Source organism: Anabrus simplex, chromosome 1 (genome assembly GCF_040414725.1).
Source record: "Anabrus simplex isolate iqAnaSimp1 chromosome 1, ASM4041472v1, whole genome shotgun sequence".
Taxonomy (NCBI): domain Eukaryota; kingdom Metazoa; phylum Arthropoda; class Insecta; order Orthoptera; family Tettigoniidae; genus Anabrus; species Anabrus simplex.
The window spans coordinates 528,667,089-528,689,737 of NC_090265.1; the positions used below are offsets into that span (position 1 = coordinate 528,667,089).

Sequence of the window (22,649 nt, forward strand, 5' to 3'; positions counted from 1 at the left end):
AGCCGGCTATCTTAAAAGGCAGTTAGTAAGTATTGCCATTTTCAACTACGTGTTTGCGTGGACTAGGCTTTGGCTGAAATTAAACCATTAAAAAAGGAGGAAAATCCGTTGTCAACAATTCCATTACGATCAGCTGTCTGTGCGAAAGTATTATTATTATTATTATTATTATTATTATTATTATTATTATTATTATTATTAGTATTTGCTAGTGGTTTTCGGCAGCGGAACATTGGTAAAGAGCTACGACTGGGAAGGTAGCGGCCGTGGCCTTAATTAAGGTTCAGCCCCAACATTTGCCTGGTGTCAAACTGGGAAACTACAGATAACCATCTTCGGGCCTGCCGACGGTGGGATTCGAATCCACCAACTCGCGAATGCAAGCTCACACAGCTACGCGACCCTAACCGCACGGCTATTATTATTATTATTATTATTATTATTATTATTATTATTATTATTATTTTGATGACATTACGTATTGGAAATGGAAATGGCGTATGGCTTTTAGTGCCGGCAGTGTCCGAGGACAAGTTCGGCTCGCCAGATGCAGGATGAAATGATGAAGACGACACACACACACACCCAGCCCCCGTGTCAGCGGAATTAACCAATTATGGTTAAAATTCCCGACCATGCCGGGAATCGAACCCGGGCCCCTGTGACCAAAGGCCAGCACGCTAACCATTTAGCCATGGAGTTGGAGGACATTACGTATTTTAATAATGATATATCATACGTTTTTGAGGGGATAATATTTTGGTGTGCAGTGTCGAGTCAACGGGGTGCCGCTAGTAGGAAAAGGTTGCGGAACGCTGTTCTGGCGCAACTGGTAACTAATGTCCGACATGATGAAACATCTGGGTAGCACAGTACGTTACATGCTTGTGTTGTCCTCCAGCTTAATCACACACAGTCGTTTAACACTTTCAAAATCTACTATTAGCCTACTACACATCGGATGTCAAATTATGACTTGTGAATCGAGTTAAATACCAGAGTCACTGATGAGCAAATCCTGGTCCTTTACTACGTGTTACATGATCATGCGATAGCCAGCGCTATGAAAGCCCTTCCTCTCCGCCAACGATATTTCCTGGAAGAGATGAGTGAGTCAGGCTGGGGACCTCCCGGTCGGCCTGAGGGCATGGTGACTGCCTCTGCTTCTATTGTGATTTGTGTCTGGTGTCTCCCTGGATTTTCTGTAAGGTGAAAATAGAACGTTCAAGCTGAAAACTGAATCAAGCCGATCAGCAGTGAAGCTACTATTCGAACCAAAAGGCTATGGTGATGTCCACTCGCAGTTGTCCTAACGCGGATCTTAGAAAACCTTACCACTTGAAAATTAACGCACAGAATAAGTAATCTCCTATGTTGTGAGAACCTTTTCAGATGAACTACTGTACGTAACACACCCTACGCGGCAGACAAAGAACGGGGACGCTGTGGCTTGTGGGTACGGAACAGGAGAGTTGCATATTTTGTCACTCCCACTATTTGCAGACAGATTATCAAACACTTCGTCAGTGTGTTAGTGAGACTATCGTTCACTTATGTGTGTAGATCAGTCTTTGTTCAATCGGCCCTTTATCACTCATAATTAACCTCCATTATGTGTCTTAAACAATATGATCTTGAAGTATGCGGCCCTAACATTCTAACCCAGTATACGTCTCATGGCATATCACTCTTTGCGGTGGAATGTTGGCCTCCGGATCCCATGATCGTAGGTTCAAAACCGGTAGGAGTAGTCTGAAAAAAGTTCAATTGACACTCCATGTAAAATATCGCTGAGACACATTTAATGTTTACCCGACAAAATGAATTAAAACTCAGCCTTAGATATACTATCTGGAGTAAATCGGAGCATCGAAATTGATGCTCAGGCAGCTGAACGGCGTAAAACACCAATCGCAGTAAGAAGTGCCATACAGTACAATGTCATATAGTTGTTCATGTCTCAGGAAGGTTTTTGGTAACATTTTATTTTCCCCTCAGTAACTTGTGTCTTCTATTGAGGTAAATTGAAGGTGGTTATTATTTTGGAAAAATTACACCCATGTGCATAAAAGACAGAACATCTTGAAAGACTAGAGATAGGAATATGTTAATTAATATGTTCTGCAGAAACGATTAGCCTTTCAGTAACCTAGGTTCAGCATGTGTCCTGTTGCCTAGTAGGCACTGGGTCCTCCATGGGCACTGATAACTTGTTCCATGTGTGATGGCATAGACGCGCATAAGGCGCGCATGACGTCCTGGAGTATAGTCATCCATGTTGCATTCACCTGGTTCCACAGTTCATCTTTGGTGGTTGGCATTAGGTCACAGCGCTGCACCCGTCGTTTCACCATATCCCACATATTTTTGATTGGCGACAAGTCCGGTGATCGGGCGGGCAAGGGAAACAGTCTGACATACTGTGACGTGACAACAAGAAGGCACGTATTCGTGCAACAACATGTGGTTGCGCATTTTCCTGCTTAAATATGGCGTCTGGGGTGTCGTGCAGAAAGGGTATGGCTACGGATCGCAGGAGGCCATTCGTGTACATCAAACTGGTCACTGTGTCCTGGACACGCACCAACTGTGAGTTGTAGTTTCACCCAATAGCACTCCACACCACAAGGCCTTGAGTTGGCGCTGTAACTTATGCCTTGTGCAAATGTAGTCAATGTGATGACTCTCCCCCTGTCTGCGGAGAACATCATTTTCAAACAAACAGAACCTGAATTCGTCCGAAAACTCTATCTGCTAACATTCCTGTCCCCAGTGACGTCATTCCATACTCCACTGAAGTCTAGCATGTTTATTCACATTAGTCAAAGGTAGGCGGAGAAGTGGACGATGGACGACGCGCCGGTAACCCAGACCGTAATAAACGGCGAAGGACTGTTACTCCTGATAGTGTACGATATGTGTCACTGTTACACTGTTGCGCCAGAGCCGAGGAGGACGTAGATCTGTCCTGCAATGCCATTCGGATGAGATGTCGATCTTCTCAGCGGGTGGTTTTGGTGGTGCGACCAGACCCATCTCGTCGTGTTCTACGGCCTTCTGTAAACCATTCTGTACACACCTGTTGCACTGCCGACACACTTCGTCCCACACGAACAGCAATTTCCCGGATGGATGCTTCACGTTCTCTCACGCCAATAATGCCCCCTCTTTCAAACTCACTCATTTGACGGTACGGTTCTCGCGTACGTCTGCGAGGCATCCTGCACATCTGCTCAAGTCGCACTGATCCATTACCTTCGGTTTATAGCAACAACGAGAGCCGCAGCCACATTCTACTAGTCGGTGGTGGTGCGCCGAGATATCGAAGTGGATCTTGAACCTGAGGGCCGACATGGTTCAAATGCTAATCATTTCTTCACAACATACTAATGCACATGTCCTGTGAATATGAACTTCCTATCTAGTCTTTCAAGGTGTTCTGGTTTTTATGAATATTAGTGAACATTATGTTATACAACCCAATAAGGTAGCGAATAATTCAGGTTATTTACATTGTGTTTTTCTCGTCATTTTTGAGCATTTGAGCGCCGGTCAGTTTGATCTTACGGATAGCCGTAAATGTTTGGGTTCCGTTGCTATGGAAGTGATACTCTGATTGGCGTGACCTGGGGATCGGCGTGCCGTGCAGACATGGAAAGCTTAGCTCGGCTGATAACGTCGTTGTTACTAGATATACCTTCAATATATGCAAAACAACCACTGTAAAAACTAGACCAGGTGAAAGTTTGTGTTGACGTTCTATGAAGAAGAGTAAAATGGTGAACTTCAATGACTTATTTACGTATGTATCTGAGCTGTGTACTTTATTGAAAGCATGGTCATTTCTGCGAAGAACCTCTTTGGCCCAGGAATAAGTATTACAACCTATGATCTAGGAGGTCCTAGGCTCTGTCTAGTTTTAGCACTAATTCCTGACTTGGGTTCTGGAATGTAACTTACTCAGCTTCCTATTACTACTATTTGCTTTACGTCGCACCGACACAGATAGGACTTATGGTGACGATGGGATAAGAAAGGCCTAGGAATAGGAAGGAAGTGGCCGTGGCCTTAATTAAGGTACAGCCCCAGCATTTGCTTGGAGTGAAAATGGGAAACCACGAAAAATATCTTCAGGGCTGCCGACAGTGGGGTTCGAACCTACTATCTCTCGGATGAAATCTCACAGCAGCGCGCTTCTAACCGCACGGCCAACTCGTCCAGTTAACTCAGCTTCCTGAAACACGTTGAGGAACCTTGGGGAGTATCATCAACCGATATGAATGGAAACTGAATTCCTTGATCTCACTGGCTACCTGACACCTAGATCATTTCTAAGGAGTACAACCATCGGTCAGTAAGCTAATGGCCCAAGAGAACTGTAATGTGCGGGAGGGGAAAGATATGCCATGGGATAAAATTAGTATTACCTCCTCAATCTTACCAATCGAAAGTATGCACGATCCTCCCACGAAAGCTGTCAGCAATCCGAAATACAGGGACGATACTTCGCATTTCAAACACACCACATGCATTGGCCAGTACCGCGGACTTCTTCGTGAGAAAGTTGTGGCCATGTCACTGATCTATCTTGGCTCTGACTTGATGTTATACAATGCTCTTTGTCTAGTACATGGTAAGAACTGTAGTTTTTTATTTACAACAACGTTACATTCAAAGGTTCTGACGTTTTTGCAATAGCTGTTCCTTTGTGTAAGGGAATACGAGCTACCCTGGTCAAGAGACCCGCGAAAACGAATCGTAAAACTTGAGTGTCAGTCGTGGTATTCAGAAGGATGTGATGGTGATCTAGAACGCTAGTACTCTTAAAAATCTATATTAGTTGAGCCCTCTTTGGATCAGTGGTGGAGTATCGGCCCCCAGATCCTAAGATAGCGGGTTCAAACCTTGCAGGGGTGGTCGGATTTTTGAAGAGTGGAAGAAGATCCATTTGACACTTCATGTCGCACGATGTAGGTATGTAAAAAAAAAAAAAATCTCTGGTGACACATTTGGTGTTCATCTGACCCGACAACATTCATTAAAACTCAGTCATAGACGCCCAGGAGAGATTAGGTTTGCTCTGCCATCTAGGAGGAACGTCAACATTGACGAGCAAGCAGCCTGATGGCGACAAATAAAATTGGTAGTACACGGCAGCTAAGGCCTCACGATTATTATTATTATTATTATTATCATCGAAACAGACTTTCAACGTATTAGATCGTGTTACGTACATGTAGTACGTGTTGAAGAAATGTTAAGTACAGAACAAAAATGGCCAGCCGGACACCAGTGGGATCCGAACCCACAACCTCCCGATTTCGCGTCGGTTGCTCTACCAATTGAGCTATGGTGGCCTAGGCCATCTTTGTTCTGTCTGAAAGGATCTGAGCTACAGGTCTGGCACTGCTGCTAGCACAACGGGCGACTTAAACGCACTCTACAGTGTGCTAGCAGCAGTGCCAGACCTGTAGCTCAGATCCTTTCAGACAGAACAAAGATGGCCTAGGCCACCATAGCTCAATTGGTAGAGCAACCGACGCGAAATCGGGAGGTTGTGGGTTCGGATCCCACTGGTGTCCGGCTGGCCATTTTTGTTCTGTACTTAACATCTCTTCAACACGTACTACATGTACGTAACACGACCTAATACGTTGAAAGTCTGTTTCGATTACAATGCGGTCGTGAAAATTATTATTATTATTATTATTATTATTATTATTATTATTATTATTATTATTATTATTATTATTATTTAGTTGTAAAACGACAATAGGCTACACATAGGCCCTATCACATTATATTACTCTCCCGAACCAGTATCAATAAAGGGAACTAGGGGTAGACAATTATTATTATTTATAGTAGTCCTTGGTTGTTAAAACGACTAAACAGTAAGAATTATTTACATAGGCTGTGCATCTTAGTGTATGATAATGATTTTAATAATAATAATAATAATAATAATAATAATAATAATAATATAGCGGTTTCAGCAAACCCACTAACAAAGTACGTGTTGCACCTAATAATACATGGAGATCCCCATTCAAGCACTTCCAACTATAGTCGAACCTCGATATCTCGAATCACCTCGGGAGCAGAACTTTATTTAGAGCTATCTAAGTTTCGACATACAAAGAATTCCCGTTTTTTTTTTTTTTTTTTAGAATGTATAGGACATAAAACTAACCATTAGAATAGTTGGATTTTTAGTATTCTCGGTATTCGTCCGTGGAGCAAGAAAGTGGACTCTTCATGCCATGGATTTGAGAATTAAACTCTGTGAAATGTGGCATTACAGAAAGAAGCTACAGAAGACTTTGGACAGCATTTCGCGCAAGTATTTTTATCCTGAACGAGCTTAATATCAAAAACAGGCTACCGATAATATGCAAAAAACGGAATCTCCAGTTCTTTAGCCATATCGTTTGACATGGTAGAAGAGGAAATGTCCCTGGCAAGAAAGAGCGTGGACGTTTTTCTATACGATCGTAGAACAAGGAACTGGAGCATCCTCGCGAAGGCTATGCGCCTGGAACACAACCAGAAACGGTAGAGATACACAGCAATCTCCATGGAGATCACAATCCTTGATATCGAGGAAATTATTAGAGGTAGCCAAACTTATCGTCCCGGGCTCGAAAGCCAAGAATAACGGCCGAGAGGATTCGTCGTGCTGAATACATGACGCCTCATAATCTGCAGACCTTCGGGCTGAGCAGCTGTCACTTGGTAGGCCAAGGCCCTTCAGGGCTGTAGCGCCATGGGGTTAGGTTAGCCATACTTATCATGAATAGACTGCCAACGTAAACAATGAAGCTTTTTCTACAAATAGGCTACATAGCAAACAAAGCCTTTTGGAAAAAAGAGGTTCCAATAGAACCACATACAAATTGAGTTCCTTAACAAATGATAAACAAGAATTTTCACAAAATTTTATTTTAAATGGTAAATCAAGGAAAAATATATACGTTTTCTATTTAGAATTAGTCCGACTCCCCATAATTTGAGTTAGTTGTGAAAAGGAAGAGGCCCAGTTACACGTATTACGGACGATCCTGCCATTCATTTGGAGTCGAAGTGGAGGAAGTACGGAAAACTACTATGACCGAGTGATTTTAACCCTCCTTTATTCCTAATTTTACTACCTATGTGCACGAATCCAGAAACTTATTTAATAGAAACTTATTAATTCCTCTTCTTTTTCTCACATCCTGGTAAGGTGGCGGGCGCGAACTGTGCTGCACATGTGGACTTGGCCATGTTTTACCGCCGAATATCATTCGTACCACCAGTCCTATGTGGAAGGATGTAAAAACTTAATTTAATTATTGCTCATAATGTCCACAGCTGATGGAAATTTTCCTTATCTGTCCAAAACTAGGTGTTAAAATGAGTTCCATTTTTGACTCGATGGTTAAAATGACCCAACCTTCACCTTCGTGTTTTATGCTCCATTACTTCCGAGTTAAAGCAATTGTTGCTAGACATGAACTATTGCAAGGTACTTTTTCCATCATCAGGAATTACGCTATCAACACAATTATTAAATTAACGAAGACAGTTATCAAGCCAGAAATGTCAATAAGAAGATGGAATTTACTTCATTTTGACTCAATGTGATTGCATCCGCCTACATATAATCGAACAGTATTTTACCCTAAATTCAAGTCATACAAGCTTGAAAATGGGATGGTAATTATGTTCACACGTCCACTTCCTGCCATTCCCTGAGTATAATGTTTAGTAGACCGTGGCATTATCTACACACTACGTGGGAATAAAACACTATCAGCTATTTTTTGGACATATTTTATGTACGGCTCAAATGATTCTAACATCACTAATTTTATGAACATTTCGACTTATTTAACAGTTGCGTGGCAAGAAGATGATCAACGAGTTGCATATCCTTACATTTATCAGAGTTATCAAGCCAGAAATTCCAATAAAAAGATGGAATGTACTTCATTTTGACCCACTGTGATCACATCCGGCTACATATAATCCAATATTGGTATTTTACCCTCAATTCCGGTCATATAAGCTAGAAAATGGGATGATAATTATGATAAATAGAACAATCATTCATTAATAATAACACGCATCGAAATGACCTATACGAAACACTGAATGTTTAGTAGACCGTGGCATTATCTGTACATCTCGTGGGAATTAAACTTACTGAGTTATTTTTAGGACAGTTTTAGATATTTGATGTACGGCTCAAATCATTCTATATCACTAGGCTTATTTAACAGACAAGAAGGCAATGATTTGCAATCATACTTACAAAAGATGTATGCACAATTCCACTTGATTTTTGTAATATTAAGCTCAAGTCTTTTGGTGGTAAATACTTACCACCTTATCTAAAATAAAGATGGTTGTTTTACTGTTGATTTTAAATTCCTTCACGTAGAATTTATCTCTAATTCATTAATGCTTTTTATATCTCATTAGTAATTGCCACTTTCTTTCAAATTATTATGTTCGTTTTCGTATTTCGCACATATGAGAATGCAATCGAGCAGGAATGTTTCAGTAAAGGTTCATCGTTTATTCTGGTGGAAAACGGAAACATTACGCACGGATCTGATAAATGACGTGGCATGACAGTAAACTTGAGCGTATAGTGGTTGCTATTGTAATCCAGGCTTCCGTTGCTTTTTTTCTTTTTTTTAGTGCATGGCATTTAGTGCTGTGAGAATTCTAGGACATGTTTGGCTAACCAGTTCTATAACTGCTTTCTTGGTACTCCCCATGAGGATGAGCTAGCGAATGGGGCGCTAACCGTGATTACTTGATTCGAGAACTGGAAACGATCCCAAGGAAAGGAGCTTGATGTATTTTGAGTGATTCAAACAAAATACTAATGTTATAGTGGGAGTAAGGAAACGAGCTGCTAGACTAAGCGGGATATTCCGAACTGTCAGTGGAAAGATGGCGTGGGATGACATTAGCAGACGAACAAGCTTGAGTGGGGTTTTTAAACGTAGGAAATATCATAATATGAAGATAAATTTGGAATTCAAGAGGACAAATTGGGGCGAATATTCGTTTATAGGAAGAGGAATTAGGAATTAGACTAATTTATCAAGGGAGATGTTCGATAAATTTTCAACATTTTTGAAATCATTTAAGAAAATACTGGGTAGACAATTGAAAAGCGAATCTGCCACCTGGCAGACAACCCTAAATGCAGATCAGTGGTGAGTGATTGATACCGCTGTGGAAGGGTGTTGTTTGTGGGTGTAATTATCAGGACTAAGAATGGGAAGGAAGCGGTCGTAGCCTTGAGTAAGGTATTTGCCTAGAGTTAAAAAAGGCAAAACCACGGAAAACCCTTTCGATGATGGCCGACGGGGGATTCCAACACAACTGTCTCCCGAGTACATAACTATCAGCCATAATTGGCCGTGCCGCAACACACTGAGCTAACCTGTTCGATTTAAACGTCCGTAATTTAGTTTACTTCTGACTTCAAAGGCCAGTACTTCTACAGCCTGAGCTAATTGGCCCAGAGAATGTGAGTTAATCTACAAGCGCTAAAAGACGACAGGATAAACCACAAACTCAGTGACGATAAGTTTTTTAAAAGTCGAATTTTGAGAGGAATTTCCAATTGCGGCTCGAAAGTGTGTCATGATATTAAACTTCAAATGAAGTTATTAGATATTAGAAGTCTTAGGTACTTCCAAAATCCACTGTGACTAGGAAACATGGATTCTCCGTTCGTAATGAGTCCCTTGCCCTGTCCATTTAATACTTATTGTTTACATCTGTACAGTATAGTTATTTGCCTATTCTACACAATACACCGCATAGTCAACCACAACAGAAATACATAAGAATACCGTCAAAAAAAAAGTCTTCCGGTCGTGAAACTGGACTATGTCAACATACGGGACACAGATCGCACCCGCGACCGCACTCCGGTGTAGATAAAGTGGCACATATAGCAGAAAATAGTTATATTCAAAACAAACAAAAAATGATAATCGTATTAACTCCAGGAACTTCCATAAGTATCTGACAATAAAAGAATGGTACAGAGATTTAACAATAAAGAGCTGTACTAAACAACAGCCACACTTATGAATACTGAGGATGTAGTGGTTTCATGGAGAAGGCTTCTGACTGGATACGTGGAGTTATATTAGACTCCTTCATATAGAAGGTGATAGAGGAATAAATCGTCCTCATCTTTGTTTTCCTGCCACTTCACCACGAGACTATTTTGCCACTGAATTTGAAAAACCGTATTTATTGACGACTTCCTTCATTCTCCCTCACTGCGCATAGTTTGTTTACTTCTGGTATCGTAAACACATATCCTTTTCCTTCTATTTGTTTTACATCACACCAACTCATAGAGGTCTTATGGCGACGGTGGGATGAAGCAGAGAAACAAGATGAGGTACGGTTTACTCCTATACCGCCTTCTATATGAAGGAGTCTAGTATACCACACCGCCTGTCAGCCAGAAACCTTCACAAGAATGCCACAATCCAAAAATAGTAAAGATCTAACAGGAAAAGAAGCGATCGTGGCCTTAATTACGGTACAGCCTGGTGTAAAAATGGAAATCCACTGAAAACAATCTTCAGGGCTACCGACAGTGGGTGTTCGAACCCACTATCTTCCGAATGCAAATCAATAGCTACACGCCACGAACTGCGTATCCAGTTTGCTCGGTAACACATACCACTGTCAAAAAAAACCACATTTAAGTATACTTCTTGTGCAAGTACACTTTGAAATCAGTTAGCACAAGCTACAGGGGTAAACACTGCACCTGAATATGATCAACATAATCGTGTATGATACCATAGTTTTATCTCTTCTCCTTTATTCTGCTTACAAGGCTAGATTGCTGTTTATGGAGGAGTTTCCTGAACGAGTTAAGTTAGTACAGTGAAAATGAAAATAAACTGTTTCCAGTCATTCGACCGGGTCAGGAATGGAATGAAATGGAATGCATGAAGCCCCAAATAGCGGCGAGGATAGAAATTGTGCCGGCTGCCGAAGCCTGTCGCACTCCTCTGGGGCAATTATTGATGAATGACAGATAAAATGATATTGGAGAGTGTTGCTGGAATGAATTATAACAGGGAAAACCTGTCCCGCCTCCGCTTTGTCCAGCACAAATCTCACATGGAGTGACCGGGTTTTGAACCACGGAACCCAGCGGTGAGAGGCCGGCACTCTGCCGCCTGAGCCACGGAGGCTCTGTTAGTACAGTATTGGAAATTTATTACAAACATTGGCATGAACATCAAGTATCCTAGGCATGCAAGAACACTAACTACAGAACTAAATAGAGGGAAGAAGAGAAGAAAAAGAGATAGAAAGAGAGTAGTAATTGGCACGACAATCACCTGTTCACTCACCTGACCCGCGGCCTGGGCATTGTTAGGGTCCCCAGACTCCTTGCCCCAGGAACACTTCACCGTCTGTCCGTTGATGTCCGTGTTGTGGACGGCCACGATGGCGTGCGTGGCGGACTCCTTAGTCGAAAATCTGAAATAAACAAGTCAAATTATGTGCATTGTTTTAATTGATTAGTATCATTCTTACACTTCCCAACCTAATATATAGCTGAATCTGACCAAGTGGGATGCTCATTCGCGGTCTACAAGAACAACAGCGAAGTGTCATCAAGCTGTTCAGTATTTCAAGCCGAACTATGGGCCATCAAATCTGCTGTGGAGTGGTGTGAGCACAACAGCAGTAGTGCTCGGATACTGACTTGCAGGCCGTATTGAAGTCAATCAACGACAAGCACAGTGTTAATCCAATAACAGCTACTATAAGATCTACAGAACAACAGTGGCCCCGCGTCTGTCTTACCCAGATCCGCGGACACACTGGTTCTCCTGGAAATAGAATGGCAAACATTTTCGCAAAAGCACCATCCTCATCCAACATAAATGTTACCTACAACAAATTACGCAAAGGCCCAAATCAAAACATGTCTAATAAATCAGTGGAACGACCTCTGGATCTCTAGTACAAAGATAACTCTTCTTTTCCAACACACAGTACATAGTAGACTCCATTTAAAACATTAGTACCCGAATTCAATCTCATTCAGTTTCTCCCCCCTCCATGGAAAGTTTAAGTGCTGCTTTGAATGCTTTAAAATTAATACTGCTTTTGTGGATCATCTCAAATATTGGAGTGGGCCATGTTTGGAAGGACAAGATTCGACCTCCAGTCTACTGTAAAGTCCAGGTCTCAAAGCCAGACATCCTAGTTCAGTTCATGTTTCTCATTTATTAATTTATGTATATACAGTATTTATATTTTACTTCATTTATAACTTTCTGTACTTTTCTCTCTATTATCTGTACTGTATATTGGCCTATCTCTCTCCATTTTATATTTTATGTACTCATATTATTCTAATATGGATTTTTTTACAGGTATGTTATGTGTGTTTTAATATTAGTGTGTTCATCAGACTGAAAAGCTTTCAAAGTTCCATTAAATAAGTCGACACTAGAATATATGACTCCCACTTAATAAATTATTTTGTTTTGTTAATTATCATTGTGTTTTTCATCGGGTTCTTTCTTTCCCTATTTGTGCGCGGCTTAACTTGTACCATAAGCTAAATAAATAACGAACCAAAGAAATGCATTAATTTCACAATTTATAATTTACTAACGTTTACCCACAACTTGGTATGCATAGAATTTTTCCCAGTTTAATTAGTTCGCGTCTGCTTTCTCGTGAGGTGGTGGTGGTGATTATTGTTTTAAGAGGAAGTACAACTGGGCAACCATCCTCTATATAACATTAATCGGAAAGAAAAAATGAAAGGGGTCCGACATTTCGTTAAATGAAGGTATCGGCGAAAGAAAGACAAGAATCCCTAGGCCTCGAATGCTCCAATACCGTCGAGATCGGAAAAGAACAAGAGTTGAGTCGGATAGGATAGACAAAAGTGAGGAGCCTGGCACAAGTGAGTGGAAGCAATGCCAGGAATCACCTAAAGGCCCCCGTAGTCGTCAACCCATGCTCCCTAGTTGAGAGCCCCTGGGGACTCATTCAGTCGCCTCTTACGACAGCAGGCGATACCGTAGGTGTTGTTCTACAACCTCCATCCCCAGAGGGAGCTTTTTCGTGAAATACCGATAAAAGTGCTTCAGCGCTCCATACGAACAACATGTGCTTGGTTTATCCGTATAAGCGTAGCTGGCAGAAGCACCACGTGTCACAGTCCGCACCTTTCCTCGCCTCTTACTTTTGTATACAGTTTTTCTCTCTCCGCACAGTCGGCCGCATGTTTGAAACGCTCCTCTAAGACGTAAAAGAGCCCAATTTGTGTGACAAATCGTTAGAGTTACAAAGAAATGGTCATTTGTCTAGAAAATTTAATTCTTCCTGTGCGTATGCTCCTTCTGTTTATAAGACTAACAATTTGCCCGTTATTTTTGGTTTTCATCGGATAAAGCATACGTAAAAAACAGAGAAAAGCATTTTTTCTGGAAATTTGTTGGAGCTAGAAAGAAAATTCTTGTAGACTTTTTGTAGGAAATTAAATTCTGAGTACACCTGGTGAGCTTTATTTTTTAATAGGACTAACCGTTTGGGCAGCGTATTCACTTTTAAGCGTCCCAGGTGTAGCTACATTTTCCTATGACTTGTTTCACATTCTCTTTCGATGCATGACCCCTTAAGAGACAGCGTAACAATAATTAGCCTATACATTAACTGAAGATACAGGCCCTAATCTTATCAAATTTGAGCACAATCGGTCAAGTAGCTTTAACGTGAAATAAAAGCGGATAGACCATCAGACCAACATTCAGATTTATATATTAGTAAGGATATGTTTAATGTTAAAGACTGAAAACCTCAATTATCACTGCCCTTGCACTTCTGAAAACATAAATGAAAACACTTGCCGCAACCTTAAAAGCCAAAGTTTCCCGTCCTATTTCTGTCATATCCCGCATTAGTTTTTCAACAAGGTGCAGCCATTAACTTTTAAAAATCTAAACGTTAAACATGCATACTCAATGGAGGTGAGCTACGTGTTGCTTCTACCACATACCAGCCGTCCTGCCAGTCTTAAATTTCTGGCAGTAATGGGTTCAGACCCGGGGCGGCAGCTAATAATGCTAAGCGTTACACCGCGGAGGTTGACTCGGTACTAGATGTTCATATACGATGATGATGATGATGATGATGATGATGATGATTATGATGATTCTGTTGATTATAATGTTATAGTTGTCTCCACAGTTTAGGTGCGACGATAAGAGCAGGTTTTGATATCGCCGATTACACTTTTTAAACGCTTAAGCCTAAACCGAGAGATGGCAATGTTAAAACATATTACGAATTTCATTGAGTCTTAAATATGTTTCATTCCAGCGTGCTGAATATAGTTACAGAGACTTCCTTTTCACAAGAAACAAGTCATTTTCTTCAGAAATTTCCCAACATAGTTGAAAATTTTCCCCTGATGGGTTGGCAGCACTGAGAGTGGCGATCAATGAGCTGCCACGTACAGACGAAGAGTTGACAATGCCAGTGGACTTTGGCAACACAAGAGGGGCGGGTTGTGCCAAAATAACCGGGCGACGGATGAACATGAAGGGAATGGAGAGAGTGAGAAGGGGGCGGGTGGGAGAAGGGCTGTAGTAATAAAGTAGTGTAGAAGAGGAGGGTCAGAAAAAAGGAAGAAAAGAGGGAGGGCAAATGGTGCGGTAGCCAACATCACGGACGTTAAATTATTTAGACTCTTCATTACTTAGGCCAGTAGTTCACGAATTTTGCAGAATAAAGAGCACTCAAGGGAAATCTTTTGGAAAACATATGCGCGGTATCCATCCACCACATTTCTTCTTACTTTGTTCTTCCACCTCAAGGTATTTAAAAAATGAGAGCAGGTAGGAGGAGGAGGAGGAGTCTCTTTAATCTCAAGTATTTAACACTTCGATCAGTTGTAGCACGCAGCTATATCACCACCTCCACCTTTTACAAGAAGAGTTCACATTAAGCAAAAGATTTAAATACATTTAATCTATTAAGTTATATGAGAATGTTGACGTCAAATTAGACCATGGTTGTTCCAAAATTTGTTCTGAAAAAGGATGGCATAATATGAGATGAAAGTATAATTGGGAAACATTAAGCAGTTCATTTTAACAAGGAAAACCTTCGAAATACCTCTCACCTCAGCTGCCATGTATCAGAGGTGAGAGGAATTATAGGAATAAAAATGGAGTAATGTATCAACAACAACAAAAGACGCAGCGAGTTTCGTCCCGACGGTAAGTACTGAAGATGTCCCTCACCTCCAAAATAAAAGGCCAGCGTAAAGTACTTCTGCTAATATTGATTCTGTGCTTACATGTATGTGTGTGTGTGTGTGTGTGTGTGTGAGAAAGAGAGAGAGAGAGAAATACAATCAAAGCAATAGGTTTTACACATATCTAGAATTTTTATGTCTCGATTTTATTTCTCTCATTACAAGACAATGAGTATACACATCTCATATACCGGCTGGTCCACCAGCCCTTTGCGATCCAGTTTTATGCATCCCTTCACATCTACTACAATTCTGAAAGACATCGGTCCCTTTCCCTAAACCGGGATAATATAACGAGATGTGTGTTCACGGGCTAGATGACAACAGGAATTGTGAGCGCCACTATTAATTCATTATGGGTACCTCGAATGAACCCGTAAAACAAGTACCGATACGCAGAACACGTACTTTAAAACAGGAGGTGGACACACAGACCATTAGCAAGGTACTGCATAGGCTGGGAAGTGGACGCCATATGTCAAGTGTCGCAGTAGCTCACATGGCTAGCACGCGGTAGGATGCGTGATAGTTAACAGTGCAGTTGCCTAGGATGTGGCAAGGTTGTATACTTAATACCGGTATTTTTCACGGACTGATTTGTTTATTTGGCCCTGAAAAGGGCCGTTGGCATGGAGCTGGGTTGATAGAGGCTTGGAAACATGTGACAGGATTTCAGTTATCCACGTCGTTTAATGCAGCACCTGCTCGAACTGACGCCCTCCATGGTCGACACAGAGCTGCACGCGATGTTGTTAGAACCGTCTGGTCTGTTGCAACATCTCTGGCGAAACGGATCGGCATGCCTCAGTGACGAGCTGTCTAAGGTGACAAGGACTGGTCGGCTCCTGTGCATACACCAGTTGTTTAACATGGCCCCACAGAAAAAAATCCGGGCGATCTGGCGGGCCAGGAGAAAGGTCCTTCCCTTCCTATCCATTTATCAGGATACGTCGCATTGAGATGGTTCCGGACGACCACCGCCGCGTGCGGTGGAGCTCCGTCATTTTGAAACCACATCCTGCAACGCTCAAGGAGTAGCACATGTTCCAAAAACGGTGGTAGTTCATCTTGGAGAAACAGCAGATAGCGTTGGCTGGTCAGATGGCCCTCAGTGAAATGGGGATGGATTCGATACTATTTTAGATTATTTTTATAACTTACCCCCTCACCCCCGCCCCGCCCATAAAAGTGCTAGGGATGTATTACCCCCATGCAATTTGTCTCCTGATACTAAATCATAAGTGTACCAAATTTGGTTGAAATCGCTCCAGTAGATTAAGAGGAGATGCAATACATAGTTATGTACATATAAACAATGACATTTATAAATATATATTATTGTTATACTTCACCCCCCTTTCAATCCCCGCCCAGAGGAGTGCTATGAATGTCTTACACAACAGCTTATTTTTTCCAGATTGTTTGTCATCTGCTAATATGCCCAAACGTTCACGCATAATCTCCCTGCTGTAGAAATTCTGGAGCTGACGTTGCCATGGTTACGACAGTTCATTTCTTAATCCGATCCCTAGAGCATGGTAGTTTGATACCAATATTTCCATAACGTTGGTTTTAGGGCCTTAAAACATAGTGTAAGCCCACAGGGCTTACAGAGTTTTGTTCTTTGCGTCAAGGGGCTAAAAATGAGCTTTGTCTCGTCCTTGTACGACAAATTCGATATTTCACCTATATTAGTCTATTATTTTTATATCTCCCCCGTCACCACTCCCGCTCTAACTGTTTTGAAAATAAAATACAGCCCATGCCCTCAGGGATAATGTATATTTACATTAGTAAAAGAATTTTTAGAATCGGTCCAGTAGTTCCTGAAATTAGCCATTATATACAAACAAAGTTTACCTCTTTATATACTAGTATACATGAATCAAATGAGAATGGAGGATAGATTATAATAAGAATATAAAAAGAAGATAAAATTGGAAATCAAGAGGAAAAATATGGGCATATCGATGGTTTACTTCTAAAACCTCGTATGTGCGAATGCTCTTCCTATAGACCTACATTATATTTCGTAAAACTGGTTACGCCTCGTAGCCACATGTGGATGTGCAGCCCATTAGAACAATTTCCATTGTGTTCATTTTCCTATGCTGCTCTGTAAAGGAAAATGAACCTTAAATACCATATACTGTAGGAGCGCGTAAATTCCCTTGCTAACAACATCCCTACAATAAGGTGTGGTAAAGTCTATTTTGCTTTACAGAGCAACATAGGAAAATGAACACAACGAAAATTATTCTGATGGACTGCATATAAATATGTGGCTGAGAGGCGTGACCAGTCTTATGGAGTATAATGGGTAGGAAGATCATAGGGGCATACGAGGTTTTAGAAGTAAGCCATCGATATACTCCTTTATAGGAAGAGAAATTAAGAATTGTAATATTTTTTTTGCTAGGGGCTTTACGTCGCACCGACACAGATAGGTCTTACGGCGACGATGGGATAGGGAAGGCCTAGGAGTTGGAAGGAAGCGGCCGTGACCTTAATTAAGGTACAGCCCCAGCATTTTCCTGGTGTGAAAATGGGAAACCACGGAAAACCATCTTCAGGGCTGCCGACAGTGGGATTCGAACCCACGATTTCCCGAATGCAAGCTTACAGCCGCGCGCCTTTACGTGCACGGCCAACTCACCCGATGATTGTAATAATTTACTAAACAATTTGTTCGATTAATAGTTACTAATTTCCGACCTGTCCCCGGTTTGTGAAGTTGGTTTACTCGAGTTATCTTCCTTCCACTTAGCATGAAAGGTTCCAGATTTTAGTGAAATGTTAAAAATTAATTCAGATAGGGTATAATAAAATGTAATTATATAGAGAGGGATTATAACTGAACCTGCCAGTACTTTAAATTTCACCTTGTTTCTTGAATTTTGAATTGCGCTTGGACTAACCTCACACATTTATCCATTTTCGTATTCTCTCATTTCAGTCTATTATGCTGCGCTCGTTTCTCCAAGTATACAGAGGATTAATATTCCGCAAAACTGTCAGCAGCAGATTGGATGCTTAATAGTTATTTTCCATTGTATTACATTGAACTGACATTCAAGTTCTGTTATTTATTTTTAAGAAAAAGTCCTATACGGCCCTATTTTATGCTCTACCTGCCCGATATAACCGTTACTCGCAATGTGTGGATCTTTCTTCATACTTCCTCTCATTTATTTGAACTTCAAGGAATGGAAAACCTGATGATTTCTACGCCCTTTGCTTAGGTATGCGTGATGGTAAGCTTTCCGCTTAATATTCATTGCTTAAACCAACAGGGCTGTTATTTCTATCTCTCGCCAATTGTCATAAGATTTTTCTCTCACTTGTTAGGTTCAGCACATGTATGCTCAATTGAAACACCTCCGAAAGCCTCTTCCATGCTTTTTACCTGTTAATATTTTATTACGATGTCATCGAAATAGCCTACGTTATTTTTCTGATCAAAGAGTTCGTAACCATTGATTGAAGAATTTCACTAAGTCTCCGCCGTGGTAAATAGATCGAAGTTTCACCCATTATGCTTGTATAAAATATATCCAGATTTGTACTTGGACCTCTGCAGTTCTGGTAAAAAAAAAATCATTTATTGTCTTAGAGATCTTGAAATACTGTAGGAAGGAATGATGGAAACTATGAATAGAAGCCTATGCAAAATAATAATAATAATAATAATAATAATAATAATAATAATAATAATAATAATAATAATAATGGGGTGTGGCCTCCGGAGAGGCAGGTTTTTGGATCTGACTCCGTAGGCGACCTGCGCCGCGTCATGATGAGGATGAAATGATGACGAAGACGACATATACACCCATTCCCCGTGACAGAGAAATTATCCATTTATGGTTAAAATTCCCGACCCTGCCGGGAATCGTACTCGGGACCCCTGTGATGAAAGGCCAGCACGCTAAACATTTAGCCATGGAGCCGGACCAAGGCAAATGTAAAGATGATTTAGTTCGCTGGTCTCCGAACATACCTGACTAAAAGTACACTCCCTTTCGTAATACTGTACTGCAAACAACACAGTGGACATGAAACACAGAAATAAAGGTTGGCATTTCCGATTCAATTTACTCATGTTTTCGCCTTCATCAATTATAGAAATCTTAGAGCTTTCACTCTTTCTCGGTTTTATGATAGTAGTTGTGCTCCGTCTGGAATCTGCGAGCGAGTGTGAAATTAAATACGTCGAAGTAATTATATGACAGCGTCAAACTTCCAATGGATTAACTAAATAAGTGGACCAAAGCAATAATTTACATTTCAATATTAATATTTTATTTATTTATTACTTCCAAACTTATGGGTTGCCGAACATGACAAAGAATACCATATCAAGAGTATTGGAAATCAAAATTAACAGTGCTTGTTAAGTGGGTTGTAAAGGCGATTGGGGATAATTTGAAGTGACCCCTTGATCGATAATAATACATCTAGGAGAATGCTATTAGGAACCCCCAGATTTCGCAGATGTTTCACACAATATGTTGTTCCTCTGGCGCCGATTAGCAGTCTATCGACTTTAACGCTAGAAATTCTGTAGGAGTGTTTGAAACAATCTATTGTTGGCTCATAGATGGCACCCTTTCCCTGGTCTCCCTCTTCAGGCTGGCTGGAGCTTACTTCAGATCTGATAGTTGGATCCAAAATCACAACGCTATATTTTCTTTGGTCGATGGCGATTACGTCGATCCGTCTGTTGCTCCATCCAGCGGCAACACATGGAACTTCCTCACATACTTCCAGCCCTTGATTGCGGTTGTCAGGATTCTGTGCTACCTGGTGTTGCTAATGAGCTCCCCTCTCGGACAAGAACCGAGAACGTGTGCAAGGGTTCCGTCAACGGCTTCGTCCTGGGAGGGCACGCACTGGAACGACATGGCATTCTAGCCTGAGCGCTTTTGTCCATTCGATCTCAACAAACCATTCTCAAAGTCGTAATTCAACGGTTCGATCTCGCATGTTCTTCACAAATTACAACTCCTTTTCCGTTAATACTCAGTTCACACCATTTATCGTGGTCTCACCTTTTTACCAGCCCTCTTCAATCTTTGCTCTTTTTTTTAAAGGTACGTTTCTCTGCTTCTTTAGTCAGACGAAGTTTGGTAATGCAACTCGTCTGCTCAACATCGAGGTCGTGTGTTTTCACAATGCATTCGTTTCCTGATTTCTGAGAATGCGACATACGTTTAGATGTTGAAACACTGCCTCCCATTCACATAGCCCCTTTAGATCCCTAGGAGAGTACAATACGCAGTCTGGTGTTTCAAGAGAAAAATGGAGAATTTCCTTAACGGTGCTTCTGATTAATTTATCGACAGTCTGGAGGAATGTCTGTGGAATCTTAGTGTTACAATGCGTTTCACAAGACCAAAATCTACCATCAACTAGCAATACGAAATCGCGGACGTATTTAGTGAAATATATGATATAGGATTTACATTTACCTACGACATAAATTTAGAAAACATCGTCGGAAAAGTTCATAAATGTGTGGTATTTGTTATCAGCACAGCCCACGGCTGTTTCCTTATTCATCCAAACCCAAATTAATTTCAGTTGCATATATCAGTCTGGATACCATAGTCCCCGAGTTATTATACATACCTCACACGGACTACATGCATAGATTGACCATATTTATTGCTGATCGGAAATATCTCTACGTACCTCCGGCAGCTAAGTGTTTATCAGTGATAAATGATTTCAAATCCCAGATCAATTAAACATTTTGTATTAAATAGACTAGACCCTAAGTCAATAAATTATACCAGAGACCCCAACTCAACAACTGCAGTTAAGTCTTTCACATACAAACATTGTATATTCTCGATAATAAATATCTCGCGATATATTCAAAGGGCTTTTAATTGTAGCTCAATTTATTTTACGTCAGGATGTCTAATAATCATCTACTGCGAAACATGTTCCAATAAAACTTTGAGAGTCAGACTGTATATAAGCTATTAAATAGTATTCACTGAAACACAATTAATATTTTGTACCTTTATATTAATTCATAGAGTAATTTGAATGTGGTGAGCCCTCGTTGCTAATAAAGGGATTCCAAATTCCCTTTATAATTTTATTCCATATTGCTATATTACCATATAAATATCAACATAAACTCGTACTTTACATTCAGCAGTAAATCTACTAAAAGATCAGAGAATGTGAATAACAACTGTGATTTAAACAACACTCAATAGAATTAGGAGATATTTAATCAAAAACAACGCTCAGTAATCGTGAATAATCGCTGGTAAATATTAATTATCATTCATATAATAACGTTTATTATACCTAATGACTTTATTTACATGTTGTATACCATGATAGAATTAGTTGTAGAGCGTCAGTATCCAGCCAGCAAATTAATAACTCATGTGAATGCAGAACATTGGACTGTTTATCGTCCTACAAGCAATGACTGTGAGGAATATAATTTCAGCAGGATTATGTTATTCCACCATAATATTTAAGGTAAATCTGTCCCTTTTGCAGGCTAATATACCGGTCATGAAATGGAGATGTTAGACGTAGCCTGTGAATTAAGAGCAAAGCTAACACATAAACTCGTACTTGTTACAAACTCTTAAGTAAGAGGAACGTGAACGAATAGTGCCCATCACATTGCTTGTCAAATTTAAGCTGGCGTTATTAATAAAGAATAAGGCAGGTGCAGAACTTCGAAATTGTAAACTGAATATTCGATCTATAAATCAAAATATTAGCTGACTTTATATTCATTAATTTCAAAATTATTATTGTTATTATTATTATTATTATTATTATTATTATTATTATTATCCATATATCATAATTATAGACCGTTATGCCTTTCAGCGTTCACTCTGCAAGCCTCTGTGAATATACTAATCGTCGCCACAATCCTGTAATGCTGTGGCCACATTTAGTTCTATACCTCTCATCTTTAAATCATTAGAAACTGAGTCTAACCATCGTCGTCTTGGTCTCCCTCTACTTCTCTTACCCTCCATGACAGAGTCCATTATTCTCCTAGGTAACCTATCTTCCTCCATTCGCCTCAAATGACCCCACCACCGAAGCCGGTTTATGCGTACAGCTTCATCCATCGAATTTATTCTTAACTTAGCCTTTATCTCCTCATTCCGAGTACCATCCTGCCATTGTTCCCACCTTGTGTACTACCAATTATTCTCGATACTTTCATGTCTGTTACTTCTAATTTGGGATAAGGTATCCTGAGTCCACCTAGCTTTCGCTCCCATAAAGCAAAGTTGGTCTGAAAAAAGACCGATGTAAAGATAGT

At 40.5% G+C, this 22,649-nt stretch overlaps 1 protein-coding gene across 4 annotated transcripts in view; it reads right to left on the minus strand.

Moving 5' to 3' along the window:
- LOC136857088 (cytotoxic granule associated RNA binding protein TIA1) overlaps window positions 1–22,649 on the minus strand; it is a 963,365-nt gene that overhangs the window by 78,842 nt on the left and 861,874 nt on the right. For 2 of the 4 annotated variants that reach the window (XM_067135475.2, XM_067135474.2), the window contains exon 6: window positions 11,397–11,526. In XM_067135475.2, coding sequence (XP_066991576.1) covers window positions 11,397–11,526 — 130 coding nt within the window. Of the gene's footprint in view, window positions 1–11,384; window positions 11,527–22,649 lie in introns of all 4 variants that reach the window. The other 2 variants (XM_067135473.2, XM_067135476.2) reach the window with 1 other exon arrangement.